The 16559-nt window shown below is 43.3% G+C and overlaps 1 protein-coding gene across 5 annotated transcripts in view; it reads right to left on the bottom strand.

The window, feature by feature from the left end:
• Positions 1–4228: 4228 nt before the first annotated feature.
• PTCH1 (patched 1) overlaps positions 4229–16559 on the bottom strand; it is a 69339-nt gene continuing 57008 nt past the window's right edge. For all 5 annotated transcript variants that reach the window (XM_045839796.1, XM_045839794.1, XM_045839795.1 and 2 more), the window contains 5 exons: positions 13807–13949; positions 10451–10550; positions 9687–9941; positions 7574–8123; positions 4229–7060 (listed from right to left, as the gene is read on the bottom strand). In XM_045839796.1, coding sequence (XP_045695752.1) covers positions 7575–8123; positions 9687–9941; positions 10451–10550; positions 13807–13949 — 1047 coding nt within the window. In that variant the 3' untranslated portion in view covers positions 4229–7060; position 7574. The remainder of the gene's footprint in view (positions 7061–7573; positions 8124–9686; positions 9942–10450; positions 10551–13806; positions 13950–16559) is intronic.

Raw genomic sequence — 16559 nt, 5'->3', positions numbered from 1 at the left:
CATTGGGTTTGTTTGGCAAGATCACCTATCTACGACCTGACACAAATTGTGTAAAAAATGGTATGGTTATTTTTTTGTTTTTTGTTTATTTTTTTTTTTTACCAGTACTGTGGCTACCCAAGGAAGGACCCAGAGTAGGGCTCCACCATTAGACTCTGTATTTTGGATAGACTTCTGTTGGCATTGGTGCTGAGAGAGTCCTCTCAGAGAGAACAGGTCTTGAAAGAATGACAATAGAAAGAAGGAAATTCAGGAGGGGTCAAAGTTGACAGGTCAGGACTTCTCGTGCATGTGGGCATGTTTGGGCAAGCCTGCATGTTTTGCAGTCCAAGGTGGATGCAGGCTACATCCTTGGCAGTGGAAGGATACTTCATAAATTCAGTCATTCTCCCTTATATTTTGAAAATCCCATCTTAACTGTGTGTGCTATATGATTACAGGCCATTAGAGACCATTAGTAAATGAACTATGAGATTTTGATCATGAAATGCAAACTCTCTTGTGAAATGCAAACGCAGCTTCACATATTAATTGCTTCTAATTAAGGAGAAACATTTTAGCCAATTAGCTTTTGGAATATAAGTGTAATCAGAAGGCTGATTCAGAGATTCACTAATTGCTTCCCCCATTGCAGCTAGTCACCTTTAGAGCAGACATATAGTCTGTGGACACTTCATGGCCGAGAAGCCCAGACGCTATTTTGGTATTTTGCTATGGTAGTTGACTGTAGACAGCAGTACCCCATAGCTTTGAAGTTGACATGCCAAACAAATGAGATGGAGAGAAGGAGGGCAATGAGAGAGAATAACAGCAGACTAGACTAGATCCAGGTTCTAAACTGATTTCACTATTGAAGGTGTTGGCTAATGTTAGGCATGTCATATCACTTCTATAGATTTCTTGGATAAAAGATAGCAAACTCATACAGCTTCCAGGATTCACAACAAACTCCAATGATTGGTACAACCTTCCAGGACTCCATGTGAAGTGAGAACTGTATAGGAAAAGAAAAAAAGCACTCATTGATAGAAGGCTCAGGTATGCTTCTTGACACTTCAGCAGTCACAGTATTCAAATATTATGGGGCTGGCAACTGCTCTGGCAGCTATGGATGTTTTGAAGGAGGAAGTCTTTGTCTCTTGGCACTTTGTTCCACTCTTATTTTTCTTCATACATTTTCATCATTTTAATGGTCTTTTCCAGTGTCAGCCTCACTTTCTGGACACTAGACCATGTCTCCTCTAATGAATGGCTCTTCTCTCAATCCACAGCAGAGAGCATCCTGCTTTGCTCTGTTCTTGCCTCATCTTGCTACTCTTGCTGCAAGAAGCTTTCAAAAGGAGTCTACCTACTGCTGCTGCTGCTTGAACTTGGTAATTACCAAGATCTTTCTTTTGGCACCTTGACTTGGGCTTAATGCTGCAATTCTCATTATTATATAATAACTCACCAGTCAGAACTTGCTCATCAAATTCTCCACCATCTACATGATTATTTTCTTTATAAAAATAAAAAAGGCTCTTATCCACCTCCGCCCACCCCTCACCATAAGACTATAAGCTGTTGTCATTGTGTACAAAGATGGTGCTGTTGACATGCATCTCCTGGACTTCCATTAGTGTGAAGTCTTATCTGACTATTTTTTGCCTTGGTAGCTTACACTTCACACTCCTGCACCCTCACCCTCCAGGCCTGCGGACAGGAAGCAAATGAAGAGAACTCTCTAGGAAAAAGGATTGTAAATGGGTCACTTGACTTTTTGTTTTCCTCTTTTGGGTGGTACTGCTGGCCCGGGTGTCTCATTGTCAAGGCAAATGCTCTCTATAAGCTCCATTCCCTTCTCTGCACCTCAGTCGAAAGTCCCCAGTCTTTGCTTCAACAGAGGGAATCCCTACGGAGGATGTGTGCAAACCCTGCCTTTGACATCCTTGTGCCAGCAGTTGTAATTTCCTGGCAGGGAGAGACGGTGTCCAACACGCCCTCCATCACAAACAGTGTGAACAATTAAACACATTCCCGTTTGAGGTGTGTTCTCACTAGGTGCAACCTTCATTAAAAGTATTTAAAACTTGGCAAATATTCTTTTTAGATGATTAATAGGTCATCTCCACTTTTCCTTTTGGGAGGTCAGTTGCCAGTTACCAAAAATGAAACACCTGCTTTTACATCAACGTGGCTGCTGCCCGAAATTGAGCAGCATACAGCATTCCTGAAGCTGTTAAATATGTCCATTGTGCCAAAAAAAATGGGGCCTTATGTTTACATAAGTCCTGAATAAATATGGCAGATTTTGGGACACAGTTCTGATGAAAAACTTCTCCCTAGGCCAACATGAAAACTAAGTTAGCTTACTTAGGTATATGTAATTTATAAAGAACATAAGACTCGATGACAATAAATGGTCATTTTGGTGGAATAAAAAAGGAAAGCATCTTTCAATTTGAATTCCAATTAACACAATTAAGACTTTCCATGTTTAATTTCAGGGAGTACATATTCCTCCATGACTTTGAATGAACCCAAGTGAGCATTATATGTGAAAGTCACTGCTGAAGGGCTTAGGAACAGATTGATGATTATATCAGGAAGAGGCAGGAAGATGAGGCTGTAAGACAGAAAACACTGCTTAATATTTTATTTTGTCCAGGTAAAATATCCATTAACGAGGACACTATTACACGAGAATTTTACTCTGCTAATGTAATGTTTCCTGAATGTCCCGAGGGGCTAGGGAAACCTCCTCATAGTAACTTGCATGTTGCTGTGCAAGTGTCCTTGTCACCTTAGAGGTGGGGAATTCTCTAAGAGGCTGAGTGACTGACTGACCCAGAACTCAGCGTGGGAGCCTCAGAGGTTGTTCTGATTCTCATTTGACTCTTAATGTCTCCTCTTGTCTGGACCTCATCACAGCCATCACTGATTTCAACCTTCAGAAGTCAGTGAGGAACACACATCATCTGTAGTGTATATACAGATGAGGACACAGAGGTCCAAGGTTTCACGTGACTTGCCCAAGTCAGAGTGGGTCAATTGGGACCCTCTCAGTGGGGCAGTCAGAAGAGCCTCGGACTTGGTGTGGACCTCCCTTTCATGACCGTTAGGTCAGGGGCCCATACCCTCCAGTGAGGTCCTGCCCCACAGTGGTGGCAGAGCATTTTAAAGGGAATTCCTTTCTCTGGACCCAAATGCAGAATTCATGGATCTCTTCTCTTTCCTGCAGACAAACGTGTTTTTGTGGAAAGACCATAGAGAGGAGTTTGGATCCCTATGTTGTTTCCAGATCTAGCCTGCTTGGCCATACAGCCTGAGTCAAATTATAGAATCATGGCCACAATCAGCTGGAAGGAATTTAGGGATAGCCTCTGGTGGTGAATCAGGACCACAAGGACAGCTCATTAAATAAAGATTTCTAAAATTCTGATTCAGTTGGTCTGGGGTGGCCCTGGACACCCAGCTTTTATATCAAGTTTCCAAGGCAGGCCAGTGCTGCACACCCATGGACTTCGCAGTACCTGAACTTCATTGGCCTATCACAACCTTGTCATAAGTGGGTTGGAAAACTCTTTTAAGAGCCAGTTAGTAAATCTTTTAGGCTTCACAGGCCATACAGTCTTGTTGCAACTACTCAACTCTACCCGTGTACTTCGAAAGCGGACATGGACATCTATATGTGAATGAGTCTTCTGATAAATTTTTACAAAAACAAGAGGAGGCTCACGGGCTATAGTTTGTCGACTTCTTGCCACATACTTGTAGCAGTTTAGGTCTTCCCCATCACTCCGTGCTTCCAGCTGTCCAGTAGGGATATTCCTGGCCTGATTTTTCCCCATGGCTCTACTGAAGATAAGGTATGATAAATCACGAACACTCAGAAAATAACCTTTTGTATCTGGTCCATCAGCCCCATATTGTCAGCTATATTTTAAGTTCATTTAGTTTATAAATCATCAAATTTGTCTTTATAAATAGTCTATTAGGCATCACATAAAAAATAAGAATGTTAAGGAGATGACAGAAGGGACCATGTTGAACAGTAATTCAGGAACTTTCTTGGTGTCAGAAAACAGACACATGGAACTATTTTTCTATCAACAATGCTTCCATGATGTGGAACAAAAATGAGTATTTAACAAGGTTGGCAAGACAAAACCACAAGTTCAGGATGGCTTGACACACTAACTGCCTTCATAACATATTTAACTTAAAAAACATTCTAAAAACAAAGATATACCAACAATTTATATTATTTTTTATTCATGTTAGAATTTCTATCAGTGTTTGAACATTAATATTTAGAGAGTTTGTACATTTTTGACTTCCAAGGTTTAAAATGAGAACCACACTAGGTCACAAATGGTAACTAATACACATTTCACAATTGCATGGATATCCACTCAATTTCATTCTCTTAACACTGTTAAACATCTTCTTTTCCTCGCTGTACTTTACAATGAAAAGTGTGCCCCACTCATGTCTCAGTGAAGTTCCAGACATTATGGATTCATCACATATAAATTCTTTAAAAATATACTTCTGTCAAAAGACTTGATGACTACTATGTACACTACAAAAATAAATTTTCATATAAATAAATTATATGGCATACTTTTATCTTTGTAACTGAAATGACACAAACCCAGTTCTACCAAAATTGACAGACAATGAGACCCAGTTTGAATATTTCCTTTAAATTCCTTACACTAGAACCTACCATGAGACCTTAATGAAAATGTTATATACTCTGAACTATTTAACATTAGTAAGCACTCTATACAAATAAAAATTCTGTTCAAAAGTAAAACAGCTGTAATAGTGTTTCCAATAGAAATAAAAATCCCTGCATTTTTTGTTATAAACTGGCATGACAAATACTGTAGGAAAACATTTTTATGATACAAAATTATAAATATCAGCAAAGATTTCTTTAAAAAATTAAAACATACAAATGAACAAATAACACAGACAAAATAAAACTATTTAAGAGAGGGAAATTCTAGTTGCCAGCCAGCCCCAAGTTCTCCCTTTGCCAATGTGACTATGGGAGAAGGTTCTCCACTGTGCAGAAAGCAGGGGCTGGGTGAGCTGTCATACACCACACAGGTGGGCTCAGGAAAGGGGCAAGGGCACACCACAAGCCAGAGGGAAGCAGACCTCAGAATTTCACATCACTCTCTCCTGAACGCAGGGCATGTAAATCTTCTGAGTAGAGCTGGCTATTAGGTAGACAGACAGTGTGGCTAACAGAGGCACCAAACAGTAAGAGTGGGGCTGTCGGGGCCCCTGACATATTGACACACACACCTGGCACCCACAGGTGGCTTCCAATTGGTGTCTTACAGCTTTGTTACGAGTTTAGGGTCTGAGGTCCCTGCACTGCTGGGACTACTGGGGGCCCGCTGCCTTTCGATTAAGGGTTTCCATGTTAAATAGGAGGGTGTAACGGGAGCTGCCATTCGTGCACTCCTGTAGTAGCTTAGTCTGGGTGCCAACTGCTTCCCAACATACTGGTCTCTGGCTAAGAGCTGAGGAAGTCCAAGCCTTTCAGAGCAAGACAACAGAATTGATACAGAAGCAAACCTTCAAAAGTGATGCCTGGTTGAGAGATTTGCCTCCATATCCACTCTACAGAGGACTGTATGCACTTAGCATCTCCCTGCTTGTCAATAAATGTCACACTGAAAGAACACTAATAATGATGAGAGGAAGGAAATGATTTATTTAGGAAGTGTGCACCCATAATGTTAATACAAACACACAGAGAAGGATCCTTCCAAAGCTCATATCCTACACCACTTCTGACCCCATCTCACCATTCTAGATGCTCTCTACTTATTTTGTAAAATGCAAACACATCCAGAAAGCCCCAACCACCTGTGCAATTTAGGAAGAAAGGGAATTTAAATAGTAGGGACTCAAAACATCAACTCTGGGTTTATTGTGGGCCAAGAAGGAATAGGTTTTTCTATCTGTAGCAGGGTCATCATCTCCAAAACATTTTTTAACCCACTCTTACATTGTGTGTGTGTGTGTATGAGAGAGATGAGAGGTACAATGAAGGCCAATATGCTCACGGCCCAGCTGAGGTCCTTCACTAGGCCTGATCTCTAATTCTTGAACAATAATGAAGATGAACAGATGTTAGCTCTATACCCTGAGGTTCCAACATCTACCACAAAGATCCACTGAAAGACGTTATCTCCTCTGAGACACAAGTGGGGTGTCTGGATGGCAGCCAAAGATCTTAGGAGATGCCCTGGACTTGACCTGAGCCTGGTCAAAGGATAAGGTGATGTCTGGGGCAGCTAGCCTCCACCAGCACTAGGCCGTAACAGCATCCTGACTCTTCTAGCCTGACCAGGGCGGAACCCACTAAAGGTTATGGACAGTTAAAGAAATAAAAAAAGAAAAAAATCACAGTACAGTACATTGGGAAATCATACATATGTCACATACACAGCCCAACAGGAGCATCACATCCAACTACACCTAGAAGCCACCAGGATTAACGTGCTTTCTTCATATCTGCTCATTAAACAATAACAAAATTACCACGCATAGCGTGTTTGAAAGTTAACAGTAACATTTCATACTACCACAGGGTTGTGATATGCAAATTTAAAATACTTTAAACAGAAACCTTTACAAAATAATCCTATTATATAAGCAATATTTGCATAGAATTATACAGGTAAATTATACAATATTTAAGCAGCAGCAACATATGCTGAAATTTAAGAGTAAGGTAAGCTTGGTCGTGGCACGGAGGCCAATGTACAAACAGGGAGGGGCCTGCTGCAGCGGCCCCACTGCGCGCTCTGGGCAGCAGGGGAGAAGCCCCAGATCACACTACTTTACATCCATTTCTTCGTATTTACATATGTGTACACATCTTAAATATTTATAGAAATATTTCACAAAATAATACAATCGGTTACAGTAATAATGGACTGCAGTTCTGGTGCAGTACATCCTTCTAACTCCGAGCAGTTCTCTTCAAGCAGTTCTGGTGGGTAGTGGGGGATTCCAATCTTTGGCCTCTTTGCTTCAGATTTTACTCACCCTTTAAAAGAAAAAAGAGGAAGTCAAACTAAGTAATGGGTATATGAGTCCATATTTATGAAGCACACTAACAGGCAGAACAAACCTATATATACATAAGAACTCAGGATGGTGGGGGCTGAGTGAGGGCAGGTGGGGTTTTCAGGGGCTGGTCATTTTCTTTCCTTCGTCTAGGGGCTGGTGACATGGATGTATTCACTTTATAACCATTCACTGAGCTGTGTGCTTAGAATACATGCCTGTAGGGCACTTTCACAAAGATTGAAAAGTGGGTGAAAGGTGCAGCTGTTAGCATCTTTGTTAAGTTGCACTAACCCTCAACAGGTTAACCGTGTAGGGAGAGAACCAACTTGGGACAAGACTGGTTCCCAAAGATGACAGAACTTAGATATGGCAGCAGCGCCTTGAGGATCAGAGGTCACCGGCATTCAGTTCGGGACATGGTAAAGCCAGGGGGCTCCAGGTCCCAGAAAACCCAAGGAGCTTTGTTCTGTGTCCCTCTGGCCTCACACACCTCAGTTGGAGCTGCTGCCCCGGGGCTGCTCCTCGCATTCCACGTCCTGCAGCTCTATGACCTCCACCTTGGAATCCCTCCTCTCGCATCGGACATTAAAAGGCACATGAGGGTCCTCGAACAGCCTGGGCTCCGTCTGGGGGTAGTCCTCATAGTCTGGGCACAGCCCCCCACGGGGGTTGTGCCCGGGCCCGGGGACAGGTGGAGGGTGCACAGCAACAGTCACGGATGCTGAGGCTGTCACGGTGGTGATGGGCTGGCAGTAGCTAGGCATGGAGCTGCCCATGGCAGTGAACACCGGGTGCCGAGAGTTGTGAGAACGGACTCCCCGGGGGCCCACTCGGTCCCTATTGCTAGGGCCTGAGTGTCCTTCAGTAGACATTTCGAAAGCATCCCTGCGTGGTCTGTAGGGGGGTGGCCGCAAGCCTTCTCTGGGAGCTTCCCTCTGGGGCTGCTGGCCCAGTCGTCTGGGTGGCAGGGACCCTGAGTCCAGGTGGGTCTGCTGTCGAGAGTTCAAGGGTGGGTGATGTCTCACTTCGGGATGGACCACCTGCAGAGGGTGAGGGCAGGTTAAAGCAAGCTGGGTGCTGACTCCAGGGTGGGCATCACCCTGCTACTCCCAGCCCTCCCTTATTGGCTCCAGTTCCTGCCTGGCCACCCACACAAAGGTCTTAACCAAGAACCCAGTCAACCCCACAATAGCTGGGAGAGGCTGAGGGGAGCCAACAAGGGCCTTCCACTCACAAAAGAAAAAACCCATTATCTTAGAACCTCCACGACATGGCAGAGGAGCACCTTATTTGGGACTTATGTCCAGGCTTTCACCAACACAGCTGCCTGGACACATATGGCTGCTGCCCATGCATGCAGGGTGATGGTCAGAGAGTATCCAAGTGGCCTCCCTCCCAGAGTCCACTACCCTATCCTGCTCAGAAGGGTCAGATCCCAACTCCTCTCTTAAAATGGCCAAGTACCTGGCTGTGGTTCACCCAAACACCAGACGCTGGCAGAACTGTCTTTACCTATGCTATTGAATATGGTAGCCATTAGGGACATATACCTATTTACATTTAAATTAACTAAAATTCAGAGCTCAGCTTCTCAGTCTTACTAGCCACATTTCAAGTGCTCAACAGCTACATGTGACTATAGACAACATTTACTTCATCGCAGAAAGTTCTGTGGAGCAGCGCTCTCTGTCTGGTTGTTAGGAATCTGGTTTCTGGGTCTCTATACAAAGTATGGAGCAACACAGTGACCACATCAATCAAAAGGACCGTGACCAACTTCAAAGTCATTCAGCTTGTACCTATTTTAGGCTCCCGCTGAACAAAACCAGATTCACACTGCAGCTCAGCAGGCTTCACCCCAGGGTATAAGAGGAGGAAAATTTAGGTTATTTGGTTGGCCCTTCTCTCTTTCAAGGAAGTCCCATTTTGGCCTGGGCCTGGAATACCCATTTCCTAGAGGGACAGCAGGAGGCCTTTGGTTGGATGAATATGAGTCTTAGAACCTTCCCTGGGCTTTGTGGGTTGTGCTCTAGGACTGGGGGACTGAGGACAATGTGGGGAGCACAGAACAGAGGAGTCCGGGGCTCCCAGGCTCATAGCTTCCCCCAATTACTGAAGGCTAGTCTTCTTAAGCACCCAGAATATGTACTTGAAGCCACAAAAGCTTGTGGTAAAATCCTAAGCAATAATAACGGGAATAATTTTGTACTAAGGACAATTAAAGGTAACAGAAGGGGGAGAAAAAAAATATCACTTTTGCTAGCAATAAAAATCCCACTCCACTTTTTAAAGCATCATGCTAAAACAATATGCAGCTTAGAAAAAAAGAAAGAGGCAAGGCCTGCTTTACCACTGGCCCTTCAGCTCAAACTGTACTTAGCCCGAACAAGATACAAGCCCCTGCTTCGTGTATTTACTGTTCCTGGCCTCTGCCCTTTTTGATCCATATGGGATCCAACTACATGAAACAGCCACTTTTACGGTTTAAGACGAGTCAAATACTAGTAATTTCAAATGATCCCACCTAATCTCTATTATTGTCTTTGTATCCTGTCAGATTTGCTGCCCAGAGCAGGGAGGGGTAGCCCCTGAGGGTGACTTACAGTGGAGCGGGCGAAGACAGGGTTTTCTGTGGCTTCCACAATCACCTGGTGGGCAGGGCCCCTGGTGCCCTGCTGCATCTCATACTGCCGAAGCTCCTCGCTGATGCCTGACACCGTTGTCTGAGAACTGTACTCTGAGTCAGAGGAATCTGACCCGTTGTTCGCATGACTGGGGGGCACAGTGAACCGGACCACACTGGGTGGAGGCTCAGGGGAAGGGGTGGGTAGCCGATTCAGACCATTGGCTGGAGATACCTATTTAAGAGGATTCCATATTAAAAGTGCCATCATCCATTTACCTGTTGGCTACACTCAAAGTTCAAAGAACAGTACTGTTTGGGGGCCTCTGCCCTCCCCCCACAACTAATTTGTATTCCCCCCCTGCCACTTGAGGAAAACTCGGAGATTGGACAGCAGCAGCAAAAGAAGTGCCCTCTGCTCTTGCACACTGGAAAGGCAGGCAGGGCCCTTACTCTTGTTCAAGCCTACATAGTCCACTTGAGTGGAAAAGGCTTCATTGACATAGACCTACAGGACATAGGCTGCCAATCATTTGGTTTTAAAAAACACAACAGAAAAACCAATACTGCAACCCCAAAACTATTACACTGAGGAGAAAAAAATGCCAGTTATTGAGATGTTTACTGAAAAAGTAAATTATCAGCAGTGCGATACACCTAAATATCTACATGAAGAGTGACACCAGGAAAAATAGCATTCAGGCAGCCAGTAGATTGCACACTGTGCCCGGTACAGTAACTGACCTCAGGATATGGTCCGAAGAAGGACAAAAGGACTGGAAGCAAAACCAGCCCATTGAGAACACCCAGGATTGTTAGGATTGCCAGGACAGCAAAGAAATACCTTGAAGATAAAAGGGGAACAAATATTTACTGTGGCAAAGATGAATTAAGCTATCATTCAAGTGCCCAAACATTACAGCACATCATAAGCCAAAAATTAGCAAGACCCACACAGGTGAAAAGGTTGTTACAAAATTATAGTTCAAATTCAGCAACAGATTTTTTTTTTATCTTAAGATTTTGAGGGCTATATTCCACAACCCAAAGTTGGGAGGGAGGAGAAAAAATTAGTTTGTTAATTTGCTGAAATCTCATGGCATGTAATGTAATTTATGAATGTGTTAAACAAACACAAAAATATGGAATGCAAACTGAATGGCTGAGCAGACCGAAAGCACAAATACAATGCAGAGGGGCCCTGTCCATGAAAACTCAGCAGAAGCAAACAAATGAAGTGAAGGGTGTAGAATTTAAACAATTTAGCACAGGAGGAAAAGCAGCCCACTTGTGCAACAGCTAATCCACTGTGAAATGCTTCTGCATCTAAGATCAGAATCTCCACGTCTCCAGTGTATCAGGTAAGGTTTTCCCTGTGCTTTCATTAATCATGGCTTTCTGTCTAGAATTCTGTGAGTTCCAGTTTAACCAAACAGCTCCAAATGCAACCGTTCTTAGAACAGGGGAACCAGCTTTCTGCAAAGAAAACACTGCCCATTCTGTGGTTGCTGGGGCATTGGTGGGGGGAGGGTGGTCCACAGTGATGGGGCTGCTCTGTGGCCAATCTTTTGTTGAACAATTTAGCATCTCTGAATACTCTTGATTTGCGTCAGCCAATTCAAACATAAAGGCTGCAGCACCATGAAGAAGAGGAGAGTGCACAAGTGGCCTTGCTTTCCCACCACTGGGGGCTAAGGTCTGGGATCGTTCATGAATACCAAGGTAAACCTGTCAGCCAGGGACAGCCACTGGCGGACACTCCACAAGGGGAGAGGGAGGGGGAGGGACAGATTCCACGCAAGTGTGTGTTTCTGTAACTAATGATTTCTAGGGCAATTTTGGTGGAAGTGGACTGGGGGAGGGGCAGAGCTCAGGATATTCTGGGAAGAGGGAAGGCAAGATATCTATCTGTTAATGGCCCTCTTGATCATAAAACAGAACAGGCTCAAAACTTTGCCATTTCTATATGTGTTTTGACATCAGATGAAAGGAGAGAGAATCCCTATAAAAATACAAATACCTCGCAGCTATTGTAAACACTAGAAACTTCTGAGCTGCATTAGTAAGAGCCAAGCAGCCAACAGTCTTGCTCTAATGTAAACTGCGGGAACTTTAGGCAGAGGCATATATCAGCAGCAGGCATTAAGACATTTGCATCCCATCCATCTAACTGTAGAATAAACAGACCAATTAGATTTCTGACGCTTAGTGTATACAATGTCTGCTCATCTAGTCGACCCCAGTGAGGGCTTTATCAGGTTAATCCATCCAGTTCTAGAAAATGGGAAGCCCTTTTAAGTGCTTGAAATAAGAACTCTGATATCTCTGGGACAGAACAAGAAGCCAGGGGTTGGATGAGAGAGCTGGGATTCTGCCCTCCATCCAGGTGCTAGCTGGTTGCTCAGGTTCAGGCTAAGTCTCCTCTGCATGGCTCCCTTGGCTCTGGGATCCCGTCACACCTTGCATTTCCCATGATTTTGAATGGCCTGTGAACTCCTCCCTTGTAAGTTACATGGAAGGGATGGGGCCCATATTACTTGCTGTTGTGTGAAATGCACTTATGAAGTGCTTTTCATATTGTGTTGAATGAGAAGTTATACAAAAGAAACTCTTTTGATGTAGGACTTTTTATACCATAAAGAAACAACTACTAATGCATGAATAAATAAATGTATGCAAAAGAAGTAAAGGAAAGTCAAATTAAGAGGTTAAAACCCAAATCAAAACCTTATTCTAGTTAAGGGATAGATCTATTTGGTAATGGCAGACAAGAAACACTAAGTGGATTGTTAACTGATCAACACTCTGTGTTGGCACCAGTGGTCTGGGTATCACCTGGGATCTGGCTAGAAATGCAGTCTTCTCCCCATACTCCCACCCGAAACGAGATCCGGTCTGCACTTCCAAAGAGCCGTGGATGAAGATAAGCACATTACAATTTGAGAAGTGTGGTCTACACTGGAATAGGCATCTCACCTCTTTACTCACCCTACACCAAAATGACAGTGAGCAAACTGGCTCTCATTCTAGGAATGCTAGAACTCCAAGATGCTGAACTATCCAATGGGTTATGCCAGCAGACTGATGTTTTTTTCATAACAAACTAGCTAAACCTGAAAACCCTCATTTTCATACTTGAAAATGAAAGGCCTATTAAGATAGAAACACACACATGTGCCAGGAAAGTCTTTTTGGACTCTCCCTCCAGATTACTGAACAGAGCAAACAATCCAGCCACGGCTCACATTGGGTTCTAACCCTGGACTACCGTTTCCACAGCGATGCTCCTGTTGCCCACTCCACAAACAGCAGTGCTCTCTCCAAGCGCAGCTGCTTCACAAAAGAGCAGAGGCCCTTCAGAGAAGCAAACTCTCGCCCTGCTGTTCTCAAATTCTTTTCAAAAGGAAAACTTGCTCTCTTTTTATACTTAACCAAGTCCTATTCTTCATTAAATCCACCAGAAACTCCTTGCCTTTAGATACAAAGAGAAATATCCAAAATAGGTTTGGATTTCCAGAATTTGACACCAAAGTCAAGTATTAAATGCATCCTAAATCTTACTGGGTACTCAAATCTGAAATCTGGGCACATTATCTTTAGTTCTTAAACGGAAAAAATCTAGGTAACAATTTAAGGTATTTGTATATTTTCCTTGATACAGTTTTGAAAAAGTGAAAGTCAAATTCAGTTAGTGGGAACTACCATCATCTCTTTCTGTAGATACTTCTAACCTGCAATACCAATAAATGGAGTGTTGGGTGACCTTTGGCCTGGAGCTGATATGTCTCTGCCGCTGGCCCTGAACCCTCTATCTTCTCTCTCCAAGATGGCCCTAGCAGAGAGCTATCTTCATACCTCTCAGCATATATCCGAGTTAACAAACTCAAAAGAAAGTGGCATCACAGATGGTGGTAATCAAAACATGTTGTACACCTTAAATATACATGATTTTTATTTGTCAATTATGTTATACCTCAGTGAAGATGGGGGGAGGTTGAGCCATAAGGAAGAAGAAATGGTTTCACCTATCACATACAGAAGGAAATAAGCAACAGAGATCACATGAGTAAGTAAGAATGATTTACCCTACTGCTGCTTACCTGACAATAAAATCAAACTCCGATCCTGCAAGCATGAGCACTCCCAGCAGAGTGGAAACAGCCCCGTCAAGGACAGGTGCAAACATGTGCTCCAGGGCAAGCACAGCCCTGCGGTTCTTGTCACCAATGGCCGTGAGAAAGGCCTGTGCAATGAGAAGAGTTGAGATGATCAGAGCCCTGGACTTGACTTTGTCTTCAATCCTGCAAACTGATTTAATCTGCCTCTACAGAACTTCTCGGACCTTCCTGCTTCATCAGGGTTACTCAACTGGCTCAATCTGGGCTTACATTAAAATGACCTGTTCATGATATTGGGTCGTATTTGGTATTGATGTAAATCATGAATAATAACAATAGAACAGGATGGAAAGCATACATACTTACCTGAAATTAAAAACCAAACCAAAAATTACACAAAAGTGAGCAAAATGTTTTCTTTCACTGCTACTCACTCTTGAGTTCTTTCACTCGAATTCTGTCACACCATTCACACAGGAGACCTCCAGTTGTAAAAGCGATGGCATTTTTGTCGAATTTTTAGATGGTCAAACTCTTACTTCTGAATAGGCTTAACTTGGTGTCAAGTACAACTAGGTGCTAGATGTTTATTTTCTTATGATTATGCTTCGGTTAGGATTTCTGTCACTGTGTTCAAATTAATGTGCTTGTGGTACATCTAAACACCACAGAGGTATTACAGAAAAACACAGACTACATGTGGACACATCCTGTCCCCTTCGTGTTCTCTAAAACTCTTCTAGGTTAAGAATACTGTTTTACTAAATGGCAACTTTACAAAGTCACAGTGTTATCAGGCTGTCAAGTTTCAGACTTTTAGCTTGAGAGAGTGACTGAGGACAGATTTAATGTGAGTCAGTCATGTTACACCCTGCCTGGTCCTGTAGCAGGAACCCAACTGGGAGGTCTGGGTCTGCATGCAACAAGTTCTCTCTGCTTGAAAGTTCAGGCTATTCTGAGATGTGCTGAGAAGAGAGGATTAGCAGCAGCTCCTTAAATACCCAGGGCCACAACACACTGCAGGGTGCATTCCCATCGCTTATGCACCCTGTGGAGGGACAGGAAGGTTCTTTTCCTTAACAGACCAAAGAAACAAAATAAACAAGGTATGCTATGAATCACAAACTTTTCTCTTAAGTGGGTTCTACATATGCATAGTTAGGAGACTTCAGGATCAATCTACATGCCTTTTTCTCTTGGGAGGAAAGCACCAAGACGTTTGAAACCATGTAACTTTGTGTTGTACTTGGGCCATGAGGCCAAAAGGTCAAGTTGCTTTATCCTTTCACATTCAATGTGCATTACCAAAACAGTGAGCTGAATGGAACCCTGATTGCTTGAAGACATTCATGGAAGACTGCATTTCACCACCAGCAGTAACCAACCACTTTAAATAGATGTTCATGCACAGGCCAGGGTAAAAACACTGTGTCCTGCGTGTGATAGTCTCCTGATGAAGATTTGGGCTTGAAGCACTGAACAGGGGCTGCTGGTCACTAAGCCAAGTTGGCTCCTGATAATCCTTTAAATTCTTTTTTTTTTAAGATTTTATTTATTTATTTTTAGAGAGGGAAGGGGGGAGAGAGAGAGAGAGAGAGAGAGAGAGAGAGAGAGAGAGAGAGAGAGAGAGAGAGAGAAACATCAATGTGCAGTTGCTGGGGGTCATGGCCTACAACCCAGGCATGTACCCTGACTGGGAATCGAACCTGCGACACTATAATCCTTAAATTCTTACAGTTCCCACTGTGAGAGTCTGTTCCGGGACAGACCTGCCAATGTTCACAATGTAAGCCACCAAAATTTCATTCGCATCACAATAAAAGGACTTGTGAATTCTTAATTCACACACAGTGTTTCCCCCTTTTTGAAAAAATGGTATTAGAATTATGTGTTTCTAAGTTCTAGGCCAGGGGCGTTAAACTCATTTTCACTGGGGGCCACATCAACTTCGCAGTTGCCTTCAAAGAGCCAAATGTCATTTTAGGACTGTATAAATGTAACCACTCCTTAACTAGGGGTAAGGAGTTCTACATTTGGCCCTTTGAAGGCAACTGTGAGGCTGATGAGGCCCCTGGTGAAAACAAGTTTGACACCCCTGTAAGCTGCTGGGCTTTTCTTCTCTCCCTCCTCCCAGTTCAATGGAGGAAAGTAATTTGGTCAGGCTCAAAATTTATAGAATGCTGTTTCTACATTATCAGCTTTTTTCATTATATACACTGGGATAAAAATGGGTCATCTTCAACAAATATTCCTGCTGAAACACGAAAGTGCACAAACTCTAAGTTGCACAAAAGTGGCCCCGAGCAATGTGTGTGGGCTACAGAGGGTACAAGGTAGAAGTACATGCATAGATGTGCACATGGAGTGTGTTGAGCCCAAAGAAATCAATGCTAGAGACTACAAACATAGTTAAATTCCCGTGCTCGGCTTCCTAGCTAGGCCATTCCAAACATCAGTATTTATTCCGTCATTAAAAATTCACTGAATGCCTACCAATAATCCACAACTTACATACTACTATGAGGCATTTGAATAATTCTCAGATAAATATAGATGATGGCCTTGTCACTTGGATTTAGGACTCTTTCTTAACTTTAGTTTCTTCTAACAAAGCATTCACAGGACTGTGCACAGGAAGTGAGAGGAAAAATCCTCCCGTGGAGAGCAAACCTAGTTCTCAAACTTGGAGGCCAGAAGGTGAATGAGCTGAGTGGGAGAGCGGCCCCTCCACACTG

Source organism: Phyllostomus hastatus, unplaced genomic scaffold (assembly GCF_019186645.2).
Source record: "Phyllostomus hastatus isolate PE091 unplaced genomic scaffold, TTU_PhHast_1.1 phas_contig_312, whole genome shotgun sequence".
NCBI lineage: Eukaryota > Metazoa > Chordata > Mammalia > Chiroptera > Phyllostomidae > Phyllostomus > Phyllostomus hastatus.
This window is presented reverse-complemented; position numbering and strand designations above follow the sequence as displayed.